Here is a 27,426-nt window from a genome sequence, read left to right on the forward strand (position 1 = left end):
TTAATTCAAATGCTTATGACATGCAGGTCCTTAGCAGGAAACCTTGTTGTATACAAAGCCTGCTTGGACTAGTCAGCTCTCCCTGCCTGCCCAGCCCTCCCTGTCTCCAAGACTATCAGAGTGGTAGCTGCTTTTATACGATCGCCACATACGGCGGGGATTCATCCGCAGCCGTTTTTAAGCTCCCCCTACTATATGCGGCGACCACAGATTCTCCAGTCTGACTTGGAAGTTTCAGCACCTGCCCTATAAGACCTGGCGTATAAGACGACCCCTGACTTTTGAGAAGATTTTCCTGGGTTAAAAAATAGTCTTATATGCCAGAAAATACAGTGTGTGTGTGTGTGTGTGTGTGTGTGTGTGTGTGTGTGTATGAAAAAACTATCTAAAATCAAATAAATGCTACTTCCAAGGTTAAAAGGAGCTTGTCTCTGGATATCATTTCCTGGAGAATCATAGTAGGAGGACTCTTGCCCTCATGTATGTCTTGCAGGCTTCCTGTGATTATCTAGTTGCCTACTATGGCAGGATGCTGAACTAGACAGACCTCTGGTCTTAGCAAGGAGCACTCTTTCTTACGTTTTTTTCTTCTGTTCCAGTGCTATGTACAATATAGAGAGAACTCAGTGTGCACACATACCTCTGTCTCCAGTGCAGGTGGAGTGCACTTAACTCCCTTTAGATTATCCCTGGTATTTATGTATTCAGAATGAAAAATGTCCTAGAAAATGGATTGCTGCCCAGAAAAAGTCAAGGCCAGTTCTACAGATCTTGTAATAGTAATCTTTCAACTAAGCACAGAATGGTCTAACTGATTTTGTGCCATCAGAAAATGCTTTTCACAATTCAGATGACACAGCTTCTTGGCTGACTCTGGCCTTTGGATGCTGATAGTTCACTAGATGAATGTTTCACGTTTACAAGGAGCAAGGGTTTTGAGATATGCTGAAATCCATCTAGAAATAGTTATTTTTTCTGGTGTCAGCAAGCAAAGTTGGGTTGTCTTTGTGATAAATGAAAGTGGTCTTGCAAGGGAGGGGATAATGTCTCACATTGCTTCCCTGTGAAACACAGTAAGGTAGTTTCCAGACTATGGCCTGGAACAGACGGGCCGTTTGTGACACATTCATCATGTTCTAGGGTTGCCTCGGGGTGGTGCAGCCACACGCCCCTCAACCCTAGCACGTGGCAAGGGCATCACCATGGCGGCCTCCTGTCCACATGAGGGCTGCCATGATGATGTCACGCACGTGCCGTGTCCAAACGGTGCTGTGTGTGCGTGACGTCTTTGCGTTGTCTCAGGCCGCTGGGAACAACGCCAGGGAGAAAGAGGCTGAACGGCCCCTTTCTGCCATGGCTCTGGCTCCCAGGGTGTCCAGGGGCATGAAGCCCTTTTCCAGGCCAAGGGGAAGTGGCATTTTGCTGCTTCTCCATCACCTGGAGAAGCACCGGATTGGGCCTCTGGGCTGCCAGTATGCCCTGGCCCCAATCCTCCACAGAAAGGGGCGGGTGCAGGCCGCCCTCACCTATGTATAGGATAGTTTATGTGCAGAAAAACTGCTTTCCAGCAGAAAATGTGTCCAGAGCAGTGATGGCGAACCTTTTAGAGACCCAGTGCCCAAACTGAAACCCAAAACCAACTTATTTATTGCAAAGTGCCAACATGGCAATTTAACCTGAATACACAGCTGGGGGGGGGGGAGGAAAAGGAGAAAGGAGGATGCAGCATGACAAGTGTAGGAGGAGGAGGAAGAGGCGGCGGACATTCCTGGGTTTGAAAATGGAGGTGTCTCCATTTTCAAAACAATTTCTCACGTGATCTGGATGTCTTTAGTAGTGAGTCAGAAGATGTGGTAGGTGACCATGATAAGGTTGCCTTGAGAGTCACCATAAGTTGGAAATGACTGGTAGGCACAGAACAACAACAACAGCAACAGATAGCCAATGTGGTGCACTATTGGGGTGATGATGCACGTGTCCACAGAGAGGGCTCCGAGTGCCCCATCAGGCACACATGCCATAGGTTTGCCACCACTAGTCTAGAGCATGGAAACACATCAGCTAAGTAACTCATCAAGTTACTTCTAGATTCTTCTAGTGCTCTAGTGTAACTCACTCTAGTCTGGTTCCTGGACTATCAGTGGATACCAAAATCCATAGATGATCAAGTCCCATTACATCCAGTGGCATAGTAAAATGGTATCTTTTACATAAAATAGCACAATCAAGCGTTGCTATTTGGAATTTATACTTTTTTGGGAATAATTTGAAGCCATGGACTCTTGATTCTGTGGATAAAAAAAATCTGTGGATAAGGAGGATTGAATGTATAGCCTATAGCACCTGGTATTCTTTGGAGCTCTCCCATCCAAGTGTTGCCAGGGCTGACCCTGCTTAGCTTCCAAGATCACTACCTTGACTGTATTTTAGTTAATCTTATTGTTATAAAAACTTATTGGTGTGACCTTCTTAGATGGTCCTCTTGCAACCCACAGTGCTGGGCAAAAGCTTATGTTTTTGCCATGACTGAAACTACCAGTCATTTTAAAGCTGAGAATTAGAAAAAAAAATTCAGCCAAACTGCCTGCATGCACTCCTAACAGTTGCCCATCAATGTCAATTGAGTGGGCAGCTTTGGCCCTCCAGAATACCCAGACCTTTATCTAAGGGATCGTGACATTTTCCACCCCAGACATAAAAGAAGACTTCTACATTACAGTCCATATGTCTTAAGTCTTATTAAATTTAAAGAAATATGGCTAACTGTTAAGTCTTTTTCATTTTCTTTGCATGCTTCTTGAAGAAAAATTCTTTTTCTTTTACCTTGCTGCCTCTGGTGAAGACCAAATTCTTCTGTTTAGTTCTAATATGCTTATGAATAGGGATAAGGGTTAGTTTATTCAGACCTTTTTAGCTAATTAGTCTCTTCAATCATCATTGTGGACAATATGAACCTCTGGAAGCAGTATTCAAGTGTGCATTTGTAGGTTAAAAAACACTTCCTTGCAGTCTGAATTTCAAAACTAAGAATTTCATGAAGCATTAAGAAGTTTTTCTAAAAGTGATGTAGTGTATCAGATGCAGCAGTTACCCCATGAAATGCTGCTAAATTGTTTTTTTCAGTCTTCTTGCTTTCTAAGCATTTCTAAATGATGACAAAGGATTCCCTCTGTCTTAATAATTTTCAAGCTATTAATCTTTACATTATAGACAATCTTTTGAGATAGAGTAACAATGTGAATAAAGTGAATTCCATGGTTACCCAATTGGCTGGTCCCATTTTCAGCATATTTGATATACAAACCAGCATCTGTGCAATTCTTGTGTATAAGGATTTCAGAAACCTGGTTTTTGTTTTGTTCTGTTTTTTTATTGTGTTTTTTGGTTGCGTATTATGAAAGATATCTACACATGTCATTTTGGATAAAAGAAACAGATAAAAATCTCAGACTCAGATTTAAACAGATTAGTCCTAGATTTTATAGCTGCTGTTAAGGTGGTAAAGAAAATGAAGCAAACTAAGGTATTTGGATAACAGTATAAAAGGGCATCTGATCTGATCTCAGAATGCTTTGGTGGACTTGTTTTAGCTGTGTACCGCAACCAAATATGCAAGTGAATAAATGAATACATATTACATTTTAGGATTTTATTTTCTTGCTTTGGTTTTACATTTTCATCATCAAATGGTTGATAACTTCAGGTTACCTGAAAGACCATTTTCTCCTGTGTTAGGAATTGGCAGCTGACTGGGGTTTGAGGGTTGTATGGGATCTTCACTGGACTATGTTGCTTTGTAATTTTGAGGGGGGATTAATAAATTCACAATGCTGTCCTGGAATCCATTATTGCTTTTGAGGCGGGGGGAAGGCCCCCAGAAGCAGACAAATTTGAGGAAATGGGCCCTTGAACTCACAAGACCAGTGGCTCTCAAACTTTGGTTTCTAGGAGCTTTGGATTTCAAATCTCATAATCTCTGACCATTGGCCAAGTTCACTTTGGCTTCTGGAAGTTGAAGTCTGGCAGGAGACTAAAATGTCAGCAGGAACAAGACATAGATGCATGAGTGGACTCTTTCACAGCAGATGTTCAGTATGTTTATGGATGATTGAGGGTGCCTTCAGCTGCTCATGCTTGCTTCAGCCACCAATTAGAAGGTGCCCGAGCAGAACAGTAGTGCATTACAAATCCTTGAGAGATGACTTTCTCTATTGATCAACTCAGTTGCTTTACATGTTCTTCCTGTTTTTTTACAATGCTGAAGAAAGTGGACAGGGTTTGCAAGGACAAGACAGATTGTGTCCTTATTATGCCTTGGTAGGCCAGCAAATATGGTTTATAACTCTTCTGCTCTTGTCCCATGTATGGAATATCTGTCATCTTAAGCACACCAATCTCCTCATGAAATCCAGGAGGCAGATATACCATCCTAACTTTGTGACATAACAGTTAACAGCTTGAAGGATTAGCCATCATCACTATCTAGATCTTTCCTAATACTAATTCATGTAGCTAGAAGGCCTTTCTTGCCTATTCCAAGAACAGGAAAGCTTTTCAGTATTTTCTAGACTCTTTGCAAATCTTTGCTATTATGCCAGTCATTTATTTTATTTTATTTTATTCCAGGATTTAGTGAACCTCTCTCCACCAGGGAAACAGCTTTTGCTGATTCTTTCCCAAGGTTCCCTTTGAAACTTTGGCAGTCTGTAATCTTTGACTGCTTATTTTAAACAGCTTTTTCAGTTGCTGTGACTTCAACAAGGTGCTCCTTGTGTGATCCATCTTACCTGATTTTTCATAAGAATAAAATGGACAGGCTCACTTGTTCTCCTTATATGAAATAGAGCAGGAGGATGGGCTGATAAAATTTACAAAAACCACAAAGAAGAACAATAGATTGCTGTGATTCTTTGAATGGTCATCTGTAAACACATATAACCCCTCCTCCTTCCTTTCATGTTTTTTCTTTTCAATTTTGCATGACCTTGGAACTGAAGGAATAGCCCATGCGTGAACCTGGGCATGCATAGTGGTGGACCAGGGACAGTGTTCCTGCTGTAAGATATTCAGGTCTAGAATGTTCCAGATGTGGTTCTGTGCATACATCAGACCCATTTGTGTGAGTCCAGAAATTACCATTCAAGAACTACAGTTATAGGAAAGTTGCCTGTTCTTTTTTCAGTTTTCTTTTCCTTTTGTAATTTGAGGTATCCTGTTTAAATGTGTTCTATTGCAATTTTGTGATTTATTGTTTGTTGAGCACAGAAGATGGAAATACGTGATAAAAATGTTTTTATAATAAGTGGGTGTAAAACTCGAGGCCTGCATTTCAGTTGTCATGTCTCGATCCCCAGTTCTGCACATGACTAAGGGGAATGCATGGAGTATCAGTATGGACTGTGCAGTTCATATGACAATCTTTTTGCCCTTGTCATGGTGGTGTGTCTGAGAAAAATTACCTTCTTTTTACAGAATAATTTCTGTGTTTCTGTAGAAAGCCAAAGGAATACTGGAAAACATCATTTGGATAAACATTTAGATATAGGCTAGAATTACTGAGTATTAAATTTTGATTGTGTACCAGTATCATTAGTGATTTAATCATTACCAAATACTATAGTTCTCTATGTTTTGGCATCTACTGTTTATATTTTGCCATATTTTTCTAGGAGCTAGTAATTGATTAGTAGGAAGCTTATCTGTTTTTCTTTGTTTGTTATCTCATATGAAGGTGGCAGCAATTAACCCAAACCACCCACTGGCTCAGATGCCCTTGCCCCCATCAATGAAAAATTGTATTCAACTGGCAGCATGTGAAGCTAGTGAGTTACTACCGATGATCCCTGACCTACCAGCAGACCTGTTCACATCCTGCCTTACTACACCAATCAAGATTGCACTGAGATGGTGAGTGACTTGCTTCTTATCAGCATGTGAATTGCAGATTCTGTGAGTTATGCTTATTAGACTGATAGACTTGTTGACCCAGATATTTGAGCTGCTCTAAAAAAATTCTGCAGTACTAAATTAGAAGGATTTCTGGGAGAGTATCTTATTAAGCATACTTTCACCTTCCTGGATTTGATTTATCCTTTTGTTTATTACATCTTGGATTTTAGCTGGATATTTGGGTTTGTTAAGATTAAGGGACTTATTGTACTAGAAATTAAAATTGTCTACCTTTTCACAAATCTGAAATACCATATGGTGGCACACTACGCTATATCAGTAGGCCCACAATTGGCTGAGTTGGATTGTGTGTTTTTGAAGGAGGGTGGCTGGGATAAAATAGAGATTCTGTTAGTGTACTGCCCAGCCTGGAGGCTTCCTGAGCTGGCTAACTTGGTCTTAGCAATGTGTTGGAATCCCCTTGCCTTGTTGTACTGAGTGACTTGAGCTTCCATGCAGAGACAGATGACATGATCTGGTTGTGGATAAACTTTCTATAATTCCATTGCCATGGACTGATCACTACCTGGTGGGACTTGGAGCCTCTAGAGTGGTGGGTTAGGGCAATTAAGATGGCCCATCCCAGGAGGTTTATGGATCCAGGTGGATGACTGATGGCTCTTGGAAAGTTTCCTGTTGCATTGACAGATGATCCTGTTGAAGCCCTGGCTGATTTCCTGAATAGGTAAATCTCTATGGAGGTGGACATGATTGCCCCCACCCCCACTCCATGGGTCCTCTTTCACAAAGTAGAGCCAAGCAAGCCCCCTGGTTCACTAAGAAGCTGGCGGTGATAAAACGGGTGGGATAGAGACTAGAGTAATGATGGCAGAAGACTTGGAGTGAGTCCAACCAAGCACAGGCTAGAGCACATTAGAGGCTGTGACTATGGTGACAATGAGGTAATTATATTTCTCTTCTACAATTACATCTGCACAGTGTCATCCAGCGCAGCTATCCCAAGAGGTCAGAGGCCTTTTACACTCTGGCCCACAAGGAGAAAACAAGACAACTCAACTGTGATGAATTAGCAAAACACTTTGCACAAGAAATTGCTTGGATTCACACTGATCTGGATGCTGTATTTGAGAGGGATCCAATGAATGTAATCTTAGTGTCTGCTTGACCTTTTTATTAGATATGTTTCAATTTATGCAGCCTGAAGATATGGACAGGATCCTTGGAGAGGTGCAAGCCAGCACATGTATACTGGATTCTTGCCCTTCCTGGCTTCTGAAAGAAACTTGTGGGAGACTGACTGAGTAAATAAGGGGAGTGGTGAATGCCTCATTGCAGTGAGAGGAGCTTCCATCCTGCCTAAAAGAGTCTGTGGTGAGGCCATTACTAAAAAAGGCCACCCTTGGTCTCACCATTCTGAATAACTATTGACCAGTCCTAACATTTCATTTTTGAGCAAGATGCTGGAGCAAGTGATAGCTTTCCAGCTCCAAGGGTTTCTGGATGAGATGGATTATCTAGATACATTTGAACCTGGCTTCAAGCCTGGCTAATGGATGGAGACAGCTTTCCTTGCCTTAGTGAATGATCTATGCAGGGAACTGAACAGGCAGAGTGTGTCCCTATTGGTTCTGTTGGACCGCTCAATGGCTTTCAATACCATTGAACATGGTATCCTATGCTTGTTATCAGCTTCGGCTGATACGCCAACAGTGTCCTTTCCTGGAACCGGGGGACCTGGAAACTGTGGTACATGCACTGGTAACCTCACGTGTTGACTTCTGCAATGTGCTCTACATGGGGCTACCTTTGTGCTTAGTCTGGAAAGTTCAGATAGTTCAGAATATGGCAGCCAGGTTGGTCACCGGAAAACCCAGGAGTGACCATACAACACCTATTTTAAAATCACTCCACTGTTTTCTGGGCGCAGTACAAGGTTTTCGTTATGACCTTTAAAGCCCTACATGGCTTGGGTCCAACCTATTTATGGGATCGCCTTTTTCCGTATAATCCACCCCATGCACTTAGGTCCTCTGGGAGGAATCTGTTTCAGTCTATAAAGATCAGGTTGACTGCAACGACCCAGATGACCTTCTCTTCAACCACTCCCATATTATGAAATGGCCTGCAGAGGAAATCCGTCATAGTACCAGCTTAGACCGCTTTAAAAAGGTTGTCAAGACGGATCTCTTCCAGCAGGCATTTCCTGAATAATAAACCCGGACACTAGTTGAGTCCACTACTCCATGGCATATTCTGTAACATCATCGCCCATGTCTGATATTTTAATGGATTATTTTAATTAGTAATGCATTCAATTGATGTTTTACAGGAGGGGGAGAAGACTGGGATATTATGTATTGTATTGTATTGTATTGTATGGAATTTTTTAATTATAAGCTGCTTCGATTGTCCTTGTGATAGAGAAGTGAGGTAAAAATAAAGCTTTTATTTTTTTTAAATTTATTTTGCCACCTCTCTAAAATGGGACCTGGGGGTGCTGTTATACTGCTTCCAGTCTTTTTTGGCAGGGTACACTCAAAAGGGGATGCTGAAGGAGTCCTGTTTGATGTCCTGGCCATTGCCTTGTGGGGTCCCTCAGGGTTCTGTTTTGTGCCCCATGCTTGTTGTTGTTGTATTTATATCCTTCCCTTCTCTCAAGATTGGGACTCAGGGTGGCTTACAGCATTAAAAACAATACAGTTAAAAACATACAAAATAGTACATTAAAATAGAATTAAATTAGTTTAACATCTACATGAAACTGCTATGAGACATCATCCAGAGTTTTGGGGTATGGTGACACTCACCCTCTCCATACCATCTGATTCCAAGGAAGCTGTCTTGGTAGCAACCCAATGTCTGTTGTCAATGATGTTAATGGATGGATGAGAGTAAACAAATTGAAACTTAATCCATACAAGATGGAGATGTTTGTGGTCAGTCAAAAAGCAGATCAGGGAATAAGGATTTTGCCTGTGCTGGACGGGGTTACACTCCATCTGAAATCTCAGGCTCATAATTTGGGTATTCTCCTGGACTGAATTCCAGATGTCCAGGTTTCAGCACTAGTCAGGAGTGCATTTGCACAGCTGAAAATGAGGTACCAGCTGCATCCGCTTCTTGAGATGTCAGATCAGGCTATGGTGGCACGTGCCTTGATTACATTCCATTTGGTATACTGTAATGCACTGTACGTGGGGCTGCCTTTGGAAACTTCAGGAGGTTCAAAATGTTGTGGCCAGAATGCAGATTGGGCCAGTTATAGGGAGCATATAAATCCCTTGTTGAAACAGCTTCAGTTGCTACTGCTTTTTTTCCCCTGGGCATAATTCAGATAAACAAAGATAATTCTGATAATGTTGATCATTAACTATAAAGCCCTATATGGCTTAGGTCCAGACTATTTGAAAGACCATATCTCCCAATACAAACCTGCTAGAGCCCTACAGGGTAAGGCTTTCTCTTGGTCCACTACCATCCCAGGCTTACATGAGAGAGAGAGAGAGAGAGAGAGAGAGACTTATCGCTGGCTTCTCCCACCTTCTAGGACTCCCTTCTGCTAGGCTGTCTCCCTCTCTGCTTTCCTTTCACCAGCAAAGACCCTTTGTTTCATCAGGCTTTTAATATGTAAGCATGGGAGTTTCTTCAGACAAGCTATAAGATTGATCCTCAGGTTCCTCTACCTGTGTACATTCTATTTATTGCAGTTAAGGCCTTTTGATTGGTAGGTGAAACTCTCATATGTTAGAGGAATGCTTCAAATGAGCTATTTAAGTCATGGTATATTGAACATAATTAAGAGATAAATAAAAGAAGATAATTTTAAGGGAGAAAGATGAAAGCTAATTCCAGGATGTTTAGTCTGCCAAAATGAATGCAACACACACACATCTGATAGCTATGATGTACAAATATATATTCAAAACTTTAGTAAATTTAAATAGTGTCCATTGATTTATTTCATCTGTTTTTAATATTACATATATATGAAATTTATTTTAATTCTATTTTTTCCAGAAAACCATGATGTCCTATTGCAGATCAGCTAGAATTAAAATGGTATACATGCATATAAAATTGGTATACATATCTTGGCTTTCTATTTCTGAGCAATGCACAATGTACATGGTAACCAAAAGTGTGGATGTCATACATGTATCATAAAATACAGATGTGCACATCTAAGAGGTGTTGGCCAATTTTTGATTTGAAGCTATGTATTTGACTATTTGAACAGACAGATATTTGCTAGAGACAACTGTGATATAGAGTATTTCCTACTGCACTTGGGTGAACTTTCACCAATCAAGTCTTCTGTCTGAAGCACAAAGTTACCCTTTGATGCATTCTACAAAGGATGTTTTTCCTTAGATGTGAAAATCTCACATAGTGGCCTGTTTTGCACATGGTGATGAGCTAGGAAACTGTGGCTTATTGTGGACAGGTATCAGGCTGTCCAAATGTACATATTTACCAGTGCTGCCACTTGCTCTAAGCGAATCTAAACAAGCCATGGGCCAGAGTTCATTGACTACTCCACCCCCATTTATCATACCATGTGAATATGGCAGTAGCAATAGCTCTAGCTTTTGTCCCCTTTAATAAGGCAGGGAAAGATGCCAAAATACAAACGAACATGGGATTCTTTCCAGTGGCAGCTGGTGATCTCCATGTAAGTGGAGCAGTGAATCTTCCCCACATTTTCATACAAACTAGTCTGGGTTTTCATCCAAACTAGTCAGCACCTTGGATAGCCTTAATGTTCAGAATAAACCCAGAATGGTTTTTAGACTAAAACCCCACTGACAAGGAACCCACCAGCTGCCACTGATTCTTTCTCTGCCTTAGTCCAAGAGTGCCAGCTGTTGACAAGTTCACATATCACACAAAATAAGCCATGAACCAAAGCCTGGATCTTATGTAGCTGCTCTCACTACAAGTGGGAATGAATGGAAAGTGGGGTCCAAGGAGAATCTTGAAGTGGGCAAAGTGCAGCCCTCTGGTTTTTGTTGGACTGCAGCTCCCAGCACCTCTATCCAACATAGCCACTGATGAGGAACTTTGGGAGTTCAAGCCTCCAACATCTGGACCCACCTTCCTTACACCCAGTTATTCAGGATTCTTACTGTGTGGTTTAAACGATCCCAGTGAGTTACTGGTGTGCTAGAAGGAACTGTTGAAGAGAGAGCAACAGAAGGCTTTTACCTTAATAGCACTGACTATAATTACTGTGTAGTAGTCATATTGATGTATGTGAGAGGTTTGGTAAATAGGTAGCTTGAAGGTTGTAATATTAAAAATGTTGTGATCTGAGAGTGTCTTAAAGGACAGCAGTACTTGCTTGACAGGAAGAAATGTCAGACTGTAACTCATTAAGTTACATTTTTTAAATAAAAGAACTGATGTAAAACACATACTATATTCGCTTTTAGTTATCAGTTATCAGGTAATTTTACACTGCGTTTTGGCATCTCCAAAAGTTGTATTTGGGGCTGTGGTTTTTGAGAGCCATTATAATGCACAAAAAGGTTGACTGCACATCATATAGTATATAATGTGTAGGATACAGGTTTCTTTCACACTTTTGCTTGGTCTTTCTTTTTCTTCTTTGGCCATTACTTGATATCCCTACAGCAAAATGTGATCTGATGACCTTATCCAGGTTTCAGGTTCTAACTTTCCTTAAGAAATCATAATCTGTCATCCTCGGTTCCAAATAAGTAAAATGGGAATTATGATGGGCTGTTATAATTGTCGTCAGTTCCTATGAAGCCATTACTAAAGTGACACTTTTTCCTGACAGAAATGTATTAGAAGTTATGAATATAATGATACAATTCTATGATCAAAATATATTATTCTATTACAAAAATATTTCATTGACTTTCTTTTGCTTATTTGTCCCAAGAAGGGGGTGATTGAGGAGTGGAATCATAGCAGCAAACTCCAGTTCCACTATTACTGTGATAACCACAGTCTCTTGAGGTTACTGCTCTATTGTAGACACTTCTTGTAATTCAAAAACTGTTTATAACTCAATCCCAGAGACAGGAGAAGATAGGGAACAATAAAAACAGGTCTTTGTTTATAAGGAAGTCATACATCCTGTAAAGAGAGAACTGTAATTCCAGCAAAATCTTTTAAATTATATTGTTGACATATGGGACAGTTTCCTTTTTTCTAGGGAGGAATAGATAGGGGCTGTCCAACTGAAGCAAGGTGGATAAATGCAGTCAAATTTTCTTCCATCTATAACCATGTCATTATTGGGACAAATTAAGAAAAGGCAGTTGAGCAACATGTACTTCGTTCATATTAGATATCTGTATGTAAAACTTTCAGCTTAAAAGTAGGTGTGAATCAGAATTCAGAGGATTTATGTTTATGAATGCCAGTGTAACTGTTGTTTTTACAAATGGCTATTTCAGAGGTTGTAGCTTAGTCTGTATGCAGGCTGTCTAACCTCAGTGTAAAATGACATAAATGAAACCTGCAAACTCTATAAAGAGCAAAGATCTATTTACCAAGCTCATAAAGAATGAAATGAGAAGAAGGAGGCTGGATGGCCATCTGTCGGGGATGCTTTGATTTAGATTTCCTGCATGGCATGGGGCTGGACTGGATGGCCCTTGCGGTCTCTTTCAACTCTATGATTCTATGATTCTAAGGAGTGATAGATTGAATAGGACCAAGCCTAATTCTCAGTATTTTTTAGAGATGAGTTTTATTCAGAGACTTGGCTCTCATCTCCTTTCAGAATGGCCTGCTGGTTTCTGACATAGCAAAGCTGTATTACCATCTATATTTCACCTTGTTTATTCAGGACGAAACTTAATTGTGTAAATGATCACCACTGCATACAATAGCCCTGACTCCCATGTCATTCTCAACTGGTTATGTTTACTAAGCTAAAGTGCATCACTTTGCTTCCCCCCACTCAAGTGGACAACCAATGAGATTAAGCAGCATGGTAAATTTACAGCATGGTACCTTGGTGCCACTTTTTGTAGTGTGTGGTTTTGCTTGGGAGGTGAGAAGAAGAGAAAAAGATGCCAGGCTGTTGTTTTCAGCTGCAGCCTTATGTCTCCATAATGTCTGCTTTTGACCTTGGTCCCTTGACAGATCTGCTAATATGGCAGGTAGTATCATGTGGACTTACTTTTTGCAGGATAAACAGAAAGTGTGGCTATGAGTTTCAGGTAGTTATAGTTATCCCACTGAAAAACATCTGCTCATTTGCAGTGTACTTGTCCTTATATGCACACAAACAAGAGTTGAAGCTATTTGCAGTTTAGGACACCAGGGAGCTTTTAGGATGTTTGAGTTATTAATGTAATTCAGAAAAATAAATCTCAGGTAAAACTAAGTAGCAGCTTCTCCCCCTTCTCTCTTGGCCAGTGTGGAAAGAAAAATGCCTTTTTACAGTTCCTCTAATGTCATTATGCACCAGGCCTCCAAATTATTTCCATGACTTGTCAAGAAATATAACCTACAAATCAACTGAAATGTAGCATTCCCCCTGTTTCTGGCATCTATAGTTCTTCTGGGCTTTCAGGTCATAATTGTTCAGTGCAGCTTTCTGTATATCTTGTCTATACAGGAAATGGAAAGTCAGGAAATGTAAGACAGATGCATATGAAAAGGTAATGGTGAGACCCTAGTGAAAATATACACTTGCAATAACCAATAAGGAAGCAAAATTGTGAGGTTGGAAGATGAGTTATCGGTATGAAGGAAATTGAAACTGTTCTTTTAAAGTATTTCAATCCTGTTGTTTTACAGCAAGGATGAGGAATAATAAAAACATGTTGCATTCCATGTGATGTTAAATTGCATCTTCCATCACCTATGGACATTGGCTCTGCTGGCCAGGACTAATAGGAGCTGCAGTCTAAAAATATTGAGATGCCCAGTCCACCCACATTTTTGTATGTTTATCAATTGCTGTCCCTGAACCTTTCTCTCTCTGATTTTCTCCAGAGAAATATTTCATTCTCCTTTAGTATTAAGGCATAAGCAAACTATTTTAGCAGTGTTGGAGGAAGATATCCCTGGAACCAAATTAATGATGTTCCTCACCTGTTGAAAATAATTGCCACTGTTGTAAGCACTGGTATGCTATGCTTAAATGTTTTTTATTTTAGCTTGGCCATAAAACACCTTCTGTTTTAGTTTGGATAGGTTACATTTTCAGACAGAGTTGTAAATAAGCCACCAGAAGCTTACTAGCCTACTGGGTGTTGACACAGAAGGAACTGAGAACTGTTCCCTTTTAAAGCTGGCCAGTGTATTTCTGACTTACACACAGAGAAAGGGCTTCCCTCTGGCAGTGTCATTTCTTTGTGTGCCATGAAAAGAGAAGAAGTGGAATGTCTCATCTTTCCTTCACCAGCAGGTTCACTTCTGTGCATGGAATACCTTGACACCTATGCCTATACGTTGATAATTAAATAGATGGTTGTCCTAAAACACAATATAGACAGCTATGAAATATCCTCCAATGAAATGTAGACATCTTATGTGGTCATCTGATGCTTGCTATGTCATGGCCAGGTGGCTTGGCAAGGGAATTAAATTGTGTGGCGAAAAGTGCTGTGATATTTTGCAGGGGGAAAGATACTGCTTGCTTGCCAGGTCTGAAAAGGGCATCTTAAAATTGCAGCTCAGTACAGAACTGATGACAGAGTGATAAGGATTTGAAACTGTATCATCTGGTAGATAATACTTCCTGCATCTCGGTGCCTTGAGCAACCTTCTACTATTGGATCCGATAGTATTTTTGGAATATTGTGGATGTTTTTTCCCTCTGTCTCTTGTTTTATTGCACAGTGTAATGTGCAGTGTAATGATATTTATATAACTTCAATTTGGTTTGACATCATTCACTGAACGAAGAGTGAGCAAATAATAAATCATTGTACATGTGAGCTTGAGTCAATACAGTATGGCAAATAAACCATGACAATACTTAGATCTAGTTATCATATTCATTGTTCCAAAGTTTGCATATTGTTTGAGTGTATTTCTACAATTCAAAGAATACTTTGGGGAGCTAGGTTGTAAGTAGCTTTTGTGACACGTAAAGTATTCCTAATGATTGCTTATTTTCCCAGTTTTTCTGTAAACATTGGAATGTTTAGCACATGTCCCCCAAAAAAGCTGTCATTTGCAACTATTGAGGAAAGTAAATCAATTTATTAAGATTCTCATATCTGCATTATATAATGATTTTAAAAAGAGAAGAGCAATTTTGTATGTTTTTTTTAAAAAAGAAACTACAATAGCATACCTATTTTTTATTTCTTTACATTTGTCTCCTGCCCTTTCTCTAAGGAGCTAGGGGCAGAGGATATGCTATTCCACTCTGTGTTTAATCCTTTGAGTAATTTAATGCTGGATCAGTAGTACACAGGCCATGATTTTTTTCCCTTCCCTTCTCTTTCCACCAAGAGTCAACTGGAAAAGGTCCTTAGTATTTTGAAATAATTATGGAAGGGACTAGCAAAACCATTTCTGAGTATACCTTGCTTAAGAAAACCCTACAGAATTCACAGGGTCAGCATAAGTCAAGAGATGTACACAGACATACACATCACAGACAATGCAAAACCTGAATCATACATGGAAAAACAATCTTGTTTTTTTAGATTTTGTTTATGGATAAAATCATTCATAAAAGCCAAGGTTTGGTCTTTCTTCTGCCAGTTACACATCAAAATGTTGCTAATTTAGCCTGCTATCTGACATAGATCAGTGACCAATTATTTCTCTACTAAAGTAACATTCAGGAAAAAAAGAAGCATCATATAAACATATGATGGATAATGAAGCACACCATGGAATTCCAGAAGAAAATCAGCATGTGCTTCATAGACTACAGCAAAGCCTTTGACTGCATACATGATTAAAAACTATGGGTTGATCATAAAAAAAATGGGTGTACCATTATATTTGATTGTCCTGATAAGTAACCTGTACACAGGACAGGAGGCTACTGTCAGAACAGAAGACAGAGAAACAAAATGGTTCCCAGTCGGAAATGGAAGCAGAGAAAGCTGCATTCTATTACCCTATCTATTCAACTTGTATGTGGAAAATATCATATGCAGAGCTGGTTTAGACACAAAGGAAGGAGGCATGAAGATTAGAGGAAAGAATATCAATGATCTCTGATATGCAGATATCACCGTACTACTAACAGAAAACATCAAATACAGGGCTCCCCCGGGTTACGAATTTAATTCGTTCCGCGGCGCCATTCGTAACCCGAAAAGCATTCGCAAGCCGAAGCCCCATAGGCGCTAATAGCGAAAGCCGCGATTTGGTGCGAAAAAGCGCCGAAAAGCACCAAATTTTTTTTCGTAACCCGAAATAACCTTCGTAACCCGGAACAGTTTTTTTTAATGGGTTTTTTTTGTAACCCGGAAATTTCGTAACGCGGCGCATTCGTATCCCGGGGTACCAGTGTACTTGAAACAATTATTTAAAAAGTCAGAGAGGAATGATCCAAGGGCAGGCTTAGTGTTGAACATTAAGAAAACAAAAATAAAGACCATGGAGGAGTTACAGAAGTTCAGTCAAGAAGAGGGGGAAATTGAAATAGCTAATGATTTCACATCCCTTGAAACAATCATTGTTCAACACAGGGAATGCAGTCAAGAAATCAGAAGACTAGGATTAAGAAGGGCAGCTGTGTAAGGTGCTGGAGAAGAATTTTGGAAGTTACAGTGGAGAGCCAAAAAGACATACAATTGGGTCCTAGAACAGATCAAACCTGAACTCTCCTTGGAAGCCAAGATGAATAATTAAGGCTGTCATACTATGGACACATCATGAGAAGGCATGACTCACTAGAAAAGATGATAATTCTAGGAATGATGGAGGCAGCAGAAAGAGAGGAAGACTGCATGCCAGATGGATAGATTCAATCAAGGAAACCATGGTCCTGAACCTGAGCAGAGCAGTTGAGGACAGGGGGCTTACAAGTGTCTCATTCATGGGGTTGCCCTGTGTTAAAATTGACTTGAAAGCAGTTAATCACAACACAACAACTAAGTATCATTCTGGTGTTAAAGAATATTTGGTGTCTTCTAGATACCTAGGATATTAAATGGGAAGTGACAGCCTTGACAGACTGGCATCAGGGCGAAGTGGGGATGTGGCTTCTGCACGATGCACATCCCAACTCCTCACCCATGCTGACATGATGCCACATGCCCCACTGCACAGCGGGCAGTGTCATGGTGCTCCTCTGGTGCTGCATCCAGATTACACAGTGCTAAAGGAGTGCCGAAAAGCTGGTGGCTATGGTGCCTTTCTGTGGCACAAAAAGGAGCTCCTTTCTGTGCCACAGAAAGCCCAGATGAGAGCCGCAGCGTGTATTTGCTGTGGCCCCGATCTGGTGAAGAATGAAGCAGCTGCAGGCCGCCCCTTAGAGGCAGTCTGTTCAGTCCTTTAGTTTCCACCTTGAGGACTTAAAATAAGTATTTTCTGTTTTTCAAGTGTATTAAGTATAATCCAATTATTTGACACATTGGCCATCTGTAATAAGTACCTTTCATTGACAGCCCCCCTTCTATTATGTTTTTTAAAAAAAGTCCCATGCACATAATCCTTACATGAGTAGAAGATGACAAAAAACTACTTGGCAAATATATGTAAAATAAAATGCAGAGATGGAAATAAGGAATTGATTCAAATATAACTCAGTTTTATTTTGTTCATAAGTTGTTGCCATGCATACATTCACAATTCCACAACAGTGTTACCGGTTGGTAATAATAATTACCATATTGAATGTGCCACTTGAGGGAGTTGCTGGAGGATGGCAGTTTTGATTGGATTGCACCTTTTTTTTTATTTTATTTGGCACAGAGTAGTTCATAACTTAGTTATGTCTACACCTAAATCAAGAAATTTATACCCAAAAATTGACAACAAAATCCTGGGTCGACTTTTATACAGGTCAATATGGTAATGCTGATGATGGCAGCTCATTCAGTGACAAACACAAACACACATACACCTTCCTCCCCACTTTCCCTCTGTGCCTGTGAATGGACTGCTGGAAGCAAAGAGAGTGCAGAGCGATTTTTATTTCTGTGGGAGCAACAGCTGATCCAGTCACAGACACATACATACCTTCCTCCCCACTTTCCCTAGTCCAGCATTCATGCATACAGACACACACACACTTTCTCTCCCTCCCTGCCTTAGCTCCTTTTATGTTTGGCTCTCCCCCAACTGACTCTTCACCCCACCTCGTCCTCACCCTCTGTGAGAAGACAAACCAGTTGCTGTAGACAACTGTAAAGATCTTCCATTCTGGGGAGAGTCTACTGTAAAAGTAGGTTTCTTGGTAGGATTGAAGGGGCAGACGGCTCCTGTGACTGTTTAACCCCATTCCAAGGGGGAAATGGCTGCAATTCGGACTCTTTGGTGCTTCCTTGCTGCAGCAGAGAAATAGTCTCTGTCCACTTCTGAGAGGACACTGAAGAGCCACCATGGACCTGAGGAGCCTCAAAGTTTGACTCTCGACTTATCCATGGATCATACCAAAATCCATTACTTTGGCCCCAAAACTTGCCCTTGACTTATACAGTGGTACCCCGGGTTACGAATATAATTCGTAAAGCACCAAAAAATTTTTCGTAAGCCGAAAAAAAAAAAAGTAACCCGAAACAGTTTTTTCCTATTTAATTTTTTCGTATCCCGGAAATTTCGTAACGCGGTGATTTCGTATCCCGGGGTACCACTGTACGTGAGATTGACTTATAATTGAGTATATATATATGGCACTGCATTCTTAGAACCTTACAGATAACTATTAAAAAACGTCAAGGCTTTGTAAGGACTTCTGATGATTCATAGGTAGCTCTCCAAGTTTTAAAAATGTCATCTCAGATGTTGAGCAGTCCTGTGCAAATTGTAGTTCAGTACTTACCAGGTCACATCCAGTAAAGCCACATAGCCCAAAATCAACACAGAACAACACAGAACCCTATTGGTATTTTACAGTTGTGTAATGGTCTATTATGCCACTGCAGTATACCTTTTGGAATTGTATGTAGGGGAGTGGCAGGTGCTGCTAAAGAAAGACATTTTTGTCATCAGAAAATGCTATACAGCTAAGAGAATTTTATATTGCTTAGGAGCCAACAAGTTAGCATTCTTTCTTCATAGATCTGTCTCTTGTTTCAGATCAACCTTGGCCATTTTACAAATGCAGCCATAGCACTTCCTATTGTGGTGTACTTATATTAGCCAAAGGACTGAAACCATTGTGTCCTAGAGCAGATATAGTTTCGTTAAAATCAGTGTATCTGAACAGTTGTAATTCATGATTCTAAGTAATTCTGGGTATTTATGATTCTGAGTAATTATGAATTTATGATCATACACAGAGCAGATTTAGATATGGAAGAAGTGAAGATCTGAGGAAATGTAGCTGTGCTAACAAATAAGTTTATTTATCCAGATTTTATAACATATAGAGTATATGTATAAATAACATGGGGGGTGCTCCAAGAGAAATCTGATTATATGCATATAAGGATTGTTGTCAAAAATTATTCAGAAGAATGATACAAAAATGACAAAACCTTCGTCAAACCATGAAGATGTGGCTTTTGTCAGTATGGATATAGATATAATGTATCTATGGATTGTTCATTGTCACAAAGTGGCAGTGCATTTCAGAAACATGGATTGTAGTGAAGAAGATGAAAACATACATGTACTTGTATGAGGAATAGTCTGATGTGTTTGGCAACTTGCTTTGTACAGCATTACAACAACCAAACCTATAAAGGTGAAGATTACTTTGGTTTATTATTTATAATTAATTTTAATTAATTAATTAATTATAAATTATTTTAATTTACAAGTAACAATTTACATAAATTTGTAATATATAAATTACAAAAAAGGAAAATCACAATGGTCATGGTGCTGCTGTTGTGTGTTAAAAGTCTGAAAAAGATCTCTGCGATTAACAAGGGAAGCCTGAAGTCCATGTTGCAACTCTGCACTACAGCAAGAAAGGGAAAGGATAGAAGATGTATGCCTGAGCTTGTTCTGTGTATGCTTATACCATACTGAACCCTGTGTGTATTAGTGTTTGAACAACAGTTTCTGAAAGTTGTTTTCCTTTGCCTGTGGACAATAAAAATGCAAGGATTGGGCTTTCTCTGGTGTGTTAAATTTGACTAAGGGTGTAGTACTGTTAACAGAAGCTCTACTTTAGTTAAGGATGGTCAGTAGACACTAATATTTAAGCCATCTCTTTCAAGGCACTGAATGTAGCTATGGTGAAGCGTTAACCCTGTGCTGACAAGGGTCTCAGATCTTAATATACTAATATTTTCACCTAGATTTCTACCTCCCATGTCTTCCTCAGGAGCTGTCACTCTTTTGTGGGACACCATCCCTGCCCTTACATCTTTCCACAGCTTTTCATACTTGTATGCCTCAAGTCTCATTGCCATCCAGCTTTCCTAGCCAGCCTCATTAAACTAAATATTTATGGTTTGCATGTATTCCAAGGCATGGAGAACCATTCAGAAACTAATTTGACCCAGTGTTTGCAAATTGCTTATGTAAATCAGGAGGGCTCTGAATGTTACCATTGCTACTTGACTTCTGCTTAGTTGTTGTTCTGTTTTATATCACCTGGCTCCTGCTCACCCATAAAGGAAGGCAGAGAAAATTTGTGCTTCAAAATTAGTAACCCTGCCATCTTTCAGAATGACGTTTGGCAAAGGCTCACCATGCATATTTTTTGGATGAAATCTAACAAAATTATAATAGTTTTATTGCCAAAAATTAAAGGGATCTGGTACTAGGAAACAATTCTGTTTTGTATGACTTTGCATAAAGACACATTTTTCATATGTATTGAGTGCATAAAACATAATGAAACCATAAGGCCTGGTTTTTTTTGGGGGGGGGGCAATTAAAGCAGGAGATAATTTAATAATGCTAGACTACTGACCTTGAAATGGAAGGAACTAAACTAGTACGAGAAAGAGGATATTATTTTGCAGTTATGCTGGTGTGGCCAGTTGCACATAGTTGCTTACCAGAGATGTGTGCATAAAAACATCTCAAAGGATATGAAAGGTGAGAGCAGACTGCTTCCCATTTTTTTCCTGTGTAATCTTGAATATGTTACAAAAGGCTTAAACTGAGATAGTTTTGCCAGCATGTATCTCAACATAGCAACTGCATTAAGATAACATTTTAAAAAGGCTATAGTGCTCCCCTTAAGTACTGCTTTTTCATTTTAAAGGGATATCCAGCCTTTATTCTGAAAAATTGGGAGTATAGCTTTGCATGGCATACAGTGCTTGGACTGATTTATCTGGGTAACATAGAGACTGACTGTATTGTATTGCAAATTGCTAGTTTGCAGGAAGGAGAATTATTCTCTTGCCTGATAAACTGTAGGTTATTCTCCAGTGCTTCCTGAGGAGTCATTCTCTTCATGTTACTACCTACCAAAAGGCCAAAAATCCATTTGAATTTTGCATCACGCTGATATTAGTGTATAAAGATCATTGCTCCTTACATAGCTACGTGACAAACTGATTAATAATGTTAGCAACAGGCCTTTCAGTAGACCTTTTAAAATATTTGGCATTAAATCCTGAGTCACAGCATAAACCTCATCTCTGCTAAAAGTAGGTCACCAAGATTCTGCAGTTGCAACAGCAGAAAGAGGGGTATTTTGCATACCAAGCAGTGAATGTTAAAAGTTTCCAAAGTCCCCTCTTAATTAGGTAGAAAGAATCAGTTATAGTGTTGTGTTCACTCTCCCTCTTCCTTCCTCCCCCCTCTCTCTTTTCCTCATCTCTCTGTCCATCTTCCACATACACATGGCATGTTGTGTTCAAATATCTTATATTCCAATAGTCTCCATAATATTCTGCCTGAGATGGTTCGATTCAGTCGTCAAAGACGTGGATTTAGAGATTTGAGTTCATAAAGTACCCTCCTATCAAGAAAATGTTTTTCTGCTTTTTTGCTTTCTTGCTTGCTTTCTTGCTTGCTTTTTCCCCTTTTTCTTTCTTTCTTTCTTTCATTTTTGGGGGGCAGTGAGGTTGAAGAGACTATTTGAGGTGGAGTTAGTGATGGGCAAACCTTGGATTGTTACTTCTCAAACCAGGATTTGTTGTGTGCTCTTACATGATCAGATTGTTACTGTTGTTACTGTTGCCACTTGTACGAGAGGGTGCTGAAAAGATCTCAGCCTGACCCACTTCCCAAAATCTAAGCATAATTTTGTCCTGGTGCCTTCAAAGAGCATTATTTTGTATTGCAAATTGCTAGTTTGCAGGATCGTAGCTCTAATTTCTGAATTTTTTCAGATCATTGATAGAATCATGTCAGAGAAAAATGTGAAATTTTCAAGTGCTGAACTTCAGGCCATCATGAAGTTTCTGTTGCTGCAGAAGTAAACTCCAAAAGAAATCCATAAGTGTATGGTGTGAACACTGAATGACAAATACCCGTCATAACTGTAATGAAGTGTTATGCCAGCTTTCAGCTTGGAGATTTTGAGACTGAAGATGAGCGAGGTCTGGGAGGCCTTTGAGATATTTGGGGAATGCACTGACTTTATAATTCACGAGCAGTAGGCTGTGCAGATGCTGTCAGTTAACTGGGTGCCAAAATGTTTGAATGCTGACCAGAAAAAAAATCAAGTGGATTCATCTAGTTGATTTTGCAGCCTCTTGCGTGAACTAGTGATAATTTTTTTTAATGACTCATCACTGTTGATGAACAGTGTTGCCAATTTCTGGGGAATTCCCCGGAATCCGGGAAATTTAATTAATTTCTTTCTGGGGATTTTGACTGATTAATAATAATAAATATTGGGGAATTCGGGGGATTTTGGATTTTGGTAAAACATTCCAGGGAATATCTTCGAGTCTTGTTGGCAACACTGTTGTGAAACATAGTTACATCACTATGACGCAAACAGTAGTCCTTCAGCGGTGGTACTTGGGTTCTCCACAACTAAAGAAAATCAATACTCAAAGATTAGCAGTAATGGCAAAGGCCACAGTTTTTTTAGGGGGATAAAGAAAGTATTTTGATGAGTGAATATCTTCACTCATTACCTATAAAGCCCTATATGGCTCAGGCCCAAGTTACTTGAGGGAACGCCTCTCCCCATACAGTCCACCCCGCGCTCTCAGATCATCAGGGAAAAATGTTTTAAGAAACCCCAAGGTGAGATTAGTAGTGACTCACCAGAGAGCATTTTCATCAGCTGCACCAATGTACTGGAACAAACTGCCAGAAGAGCTTCGGATGAGCTCTATGTTGGATGCCTTTAAAAAGGCTTTAAAGACTCATCTTTTTCAGTTAGCATACCCTCCGGACTCCCTATAGAGAATGTTTCCTTTGATAGAAAAGACTAACTGCGATCCATAGATTCTGTGTTCTTTTTATATGCTGTACTAGGTTTTTAGTGGAATTTTTAACTGTATAGATATACTGACATGTATGTTTTTAGATTTCTGTGAACTGCTTTGATCGTTTCGGAAGAGCAGTATACAGTATACTGTAAATAAAGTATTATTATTATTATTATTATTATTATTAAATAAAAAATTAAAAACAAAAATTATTATTCAGAAGGCCAAATAGTTAATGCAAAATACTACTCTAACTTGCTGTACCAATTAAAGGTGGCACTGCAAGAGTTTGAAAGGAAGGGAATTTTCAAATGATTCAGAGGTGATAGTAGCAGCAGAGCAGTATTTCAGCAACCAGACATCAGATTTTTTTAAAGGGTTTAAGAAGCTGGAGAAACAGTGTCTAAGAGCTTTGAACTTCTGGGTGAATATGTGGAAAAGCATGTAAGTTTCATGGTTCTAGATCATTCCATTCTTGATCACGTTGAGAACTTTTCAGAATCCCCTCATAATATGTTTTACTAACTGTTATCAGTGCATTCCTATTAGTGTTACATTCTCAAAGGTTAGAAGCCCTCCCCAATGAACAGCCTGATCCTTCTGGGGGCTGCAGCCAGCCACCAGTGCAAAAGTCTCAGGTATCTCTTTCTCATTCATGAGACCCAAACCAACCTGCATAGACCATACACAGCATCTTTACAAAGTTAACTGCACTCCAGGAATGCTCCCAGAAGTGCTAATGGTGGACTTTCTGCTGGTGTGCTGTTGAATATCCACAATGCTCCAGCCCTGCATGCACTAGTAGTATAGTGCTGGGTATTCCTCAGAATTCCTCCATCAGCAGTTATGGATGCTTTCTACTTCTACAGTACTTCACAAAGCAGTTGAATTTTTGAATTTTGGTTTCAGTGTAGAGCAAAGAAGTGAGGCTGTAAGTTTATGAGTGTGTGTGGGCGGGCAGGGAGTGACAGCTGCAGGCTCTGCCCCTTTTCTTTTGGGGGGGGAGTAATGTGCAGGGTACTTGTTGTCTTTATTAAAAAACTGTTATTTGGAGGTAATTACTTCTGCTGTAGAAAACTTAATTACAGTAACATACAGGGTCTGAGCTGTAGTGATCCCTCTATTTATTTATTCCTAGAATTGTCTCAGAATAAGATGTACTATTCTTCCTCCCATTGAGAAAAACCTCAAAGTAATCTGAGTAAAATAGAATCAATTTCCATTTCTAACTAAGGAATCAATAAGATTGTTGGGAGCAATTAGCTTACAGTTGTAAACCGCTTAGACACTGCTAGTTCGGTATAAAGTGGTATATAAATGAATCTGTTTTGTTTGTTTGTTTATCAGTAAGAGTCCCATCCCCCCCCACCTGCCTGTGAGTCTCCATCATAATGTTGGAAGAAACCACAAGGGCCATCCAGTCCAACCCCTGCCATGCAGGAACTCTCAATCAAAGCATACCTGACAGGTGGCTATTCAGCCTCTGTTTATAGACTTCCAAGGAGGGAGACTCCACCACACTTCAAGGGAGTTTGTTCCACTGGTGAACAGCCCTTACTGTCAGGAAATTCCTCCTAATGTTGAGGTGGAATCTCTTTTCCTGTAGCTTTCATCCATTGTTCCGTCCAAGTCTCCTCCATGCTACTGCCTGAGTTATCAAGAGTGCAGTTGGAGGCAGACTGCATTTCCTGGTGCTTCTGGAATGTGGGGGAGAGATCTTTCTGCAGATGATGATGATGATGATATTTATTTATTGTGCACCTTTTCCTATGGATTGAGACAAGGAACAACAACAAATTAAAATACAACACATAGTAAAATGGCTTGTCATTTGGATTATTTTTTCCTGTTAATTTTTTCAAACTGTAGTTGGTTGAATCTGTTGATGTAGTATCCATGAATTTAGAGAGCCAACTGTAAAACCTATACATATTAAAAACAATCAATCCATACTTTAAAATTTGTAATTTAAAAATTATCCAGACAGGCCTGCCAAAGAAAGTAGCAGTACGTGGGACAGGTACGACAGGTGACATGGGCACTGAAAACTGCTTGATAGGAATGAAATCTAATTCTTCAGTTAGGAATAAATTGAAGGCGGAGAACTCAGAGTTATATTGCTCACCTGGTATATGAGTCACTGGGGCTTATATTCTGAAACAATGAATTATTAATTTGTGAAACATCTTTAGTTGTGGTAGCAAGAATATGTTATATTAAAACGGAAAGTTCCTCATTTACACAACCAGACCTCACTTTGCTTCTTAGATGAAGGCATTGATTTTATCTCTCTTCCCACTTATAATTGACTGATTGTCCTCTTTTTTAGAAACTAGGAAGCTAATTGGGCTTGATTAAAGAATATTTTTTGTATAAAATAGAGACTTGGGCCTGAAACACATGAGCCAAAAGAACAGGGTTCTGGCTGCTTTGGGGTGATGGTATTTTCAGCTTAAAGTTGAGAGCTTGAAGTACTGTATATACTTGACTATAAACTGATCTTATGTATCATAAACCGAGAGCAGATTTTGGAGCCAAATAACGGTTTTTGATATGACCCATGGATAAGTTGAGGGTAAAACCTAGGGGCATGTAACATCTAAAGGATGAAGTAAACCTCAAAGACCATTAGTTGCTACTTGTTCCTCTTCTAGAACAAGTCTTTGTGCTTCTGGCAGGCGAATAGCTGAATATTTGCTTCACAACCTCTGCCATCAGAATAGAGATTGACTTGTGATCACTTTGCAGTGTTCAAACCAATTTTTCTGATTGCTCTTCACAATCACAGTGGGTTGGAGTAAAGGAAGCAACATACATAGCATCAAAGCTCTTTGCATCTGTGCTATTTTATAATATGTCAAGTTTTGTGCAGTCTTGTGTGACACTATTTGTTACTGGGTCAACTAGCTAAGCATGCCCTTGTTTTCCATTTGTGGCTTAAACAAACAAACAACAACATTGCAAACACAAGCATCTCTGCCAGATTGTCTCAGAGCAGCTTTACCATAGGTAAATGGTATTTTACAGACTTGGCTTCATAGATAATGATCAGTATTTTTTAATAGTTCTATATTTCTGTACAGTTCTGGTCACCACAATCCAAGAAGAATATTGACAAGTTGGAGCGTGCCCAGAGGAGGATGATCAAAATGGTGAAAGGTCCTGTCATAGCCCTGCAAGGCCTCTGGATCTAGGTTATAAGAAGGGTTAACTCAGGGGAGAGGGTTCATACTGGCCAGTGGAAGTGGAGAGACTTGGTTGGCTCTAACATCCATTGGCTTCTGTTAGCCAGCCAATGGAAGGTGAGAAGGTGGGACGTCGTGATTATCCCTGACTTCCACTTTGGTTCTGTTACCCAAGAGAGGCTTATGGGGGGTTAGAAGGAGAGGAGGGATCTGTAGTGTAAACAGGTACTAACTGCTCTGGTCTGAGCAAGGGAAGAAATCCTGATAAACACACCCTGAGACCTTGCCATTCAACCACAGAACAATAACAGATTAACATGTAAATCGCTTCCTCACAACCAACAGTATATCTACCCCACTCTCTTCCATGCCAGCATACTCTGAAGATGCCAGCCACAGCTGTTGGCAAAATGTTAGGAATAAACTCTTCTAGAACATGGCCACGTAGCCCGAAAAACCCACAAAATCCTGATAAAGATTATAAGAAGCCAGGGAACATCTATGTAGATGGGTTATGTTCCTAATTCTTTGAGAAAGGGTTTGGACAACACAGTTGGCAACGGTGAGTTGGGCCCTGTACAGACGGGCCCTTTGTGGCATGCCCATGACGTGCTAGGATTGCCTCGGGCAGCGTGTGCACACGTCCCACAACCCTAGTATGTGATAAGGGTGTCGCAGCTGTGCAGCACCACCCACATGGTGCGCACAGCTATGATGTCGTAGCTGCACAGCGTTTTTGTAGGTTTGCAGCGGTGCAACTGCGCCACTGAAAGGACCCGCTTTTTGATGCTGCTTTGTTGCTGTGCAGCAGCGTCGCATAATTGCGTTTCTGCGGTGCTGTTGCTGAGCAAAGAGAGGCACCTCCCCGGCGCCTCTTTCTAGCGGTCTGTACCCCGCCTTGGAGAGCC

The 27,426-nt window shown here is 40.0% G+C and overlaps 1 protein-coding gene across 4 annotated transcripts in view; it reads left to right on the forward strand.

Annotated features, from left to right (window-relative positions):
- RPTOR (regulatory associated protein of MTOR complex 1) overlaps positions 1-27,426 on the forward strand; it is a 562,842-nt gene that overhangs the window by 207,972 nt on the left and 327,444 nt on the right. For all 4 annotated transcript variants that reach the window (XM_042455637.1, XM_042455638.1, XM_042455639.1 and 1 more), the window contains exon 6: positions 5,732-5,907. In XM_042455637.1, coding sequence (XP_042311571.1) covers positions 5,732-5,907 — 176 coding nt within the window. The remainder of the gene's footprint in view (positions 1-5,731; positions 5,908-27,426) is intronic.

The sequence above is a fragment of the Sceloporus undulatus genome, chromosome 2 (assembly GCF_019175285.1).
Source record: "Sceloporus undulatus isolate JIND9_A2432 ecotype Alabama chromosome 2, SceUnd_v1.1, whole genome shotgun sequence".
Taxonomy (NCBI): domain Eukaryota; kingdom Metazoa; phylum Chordata; class Lepidosauria; order Squamata; family Phrynosomatidae; genus Sceloporus; species Sceloporus undulatus.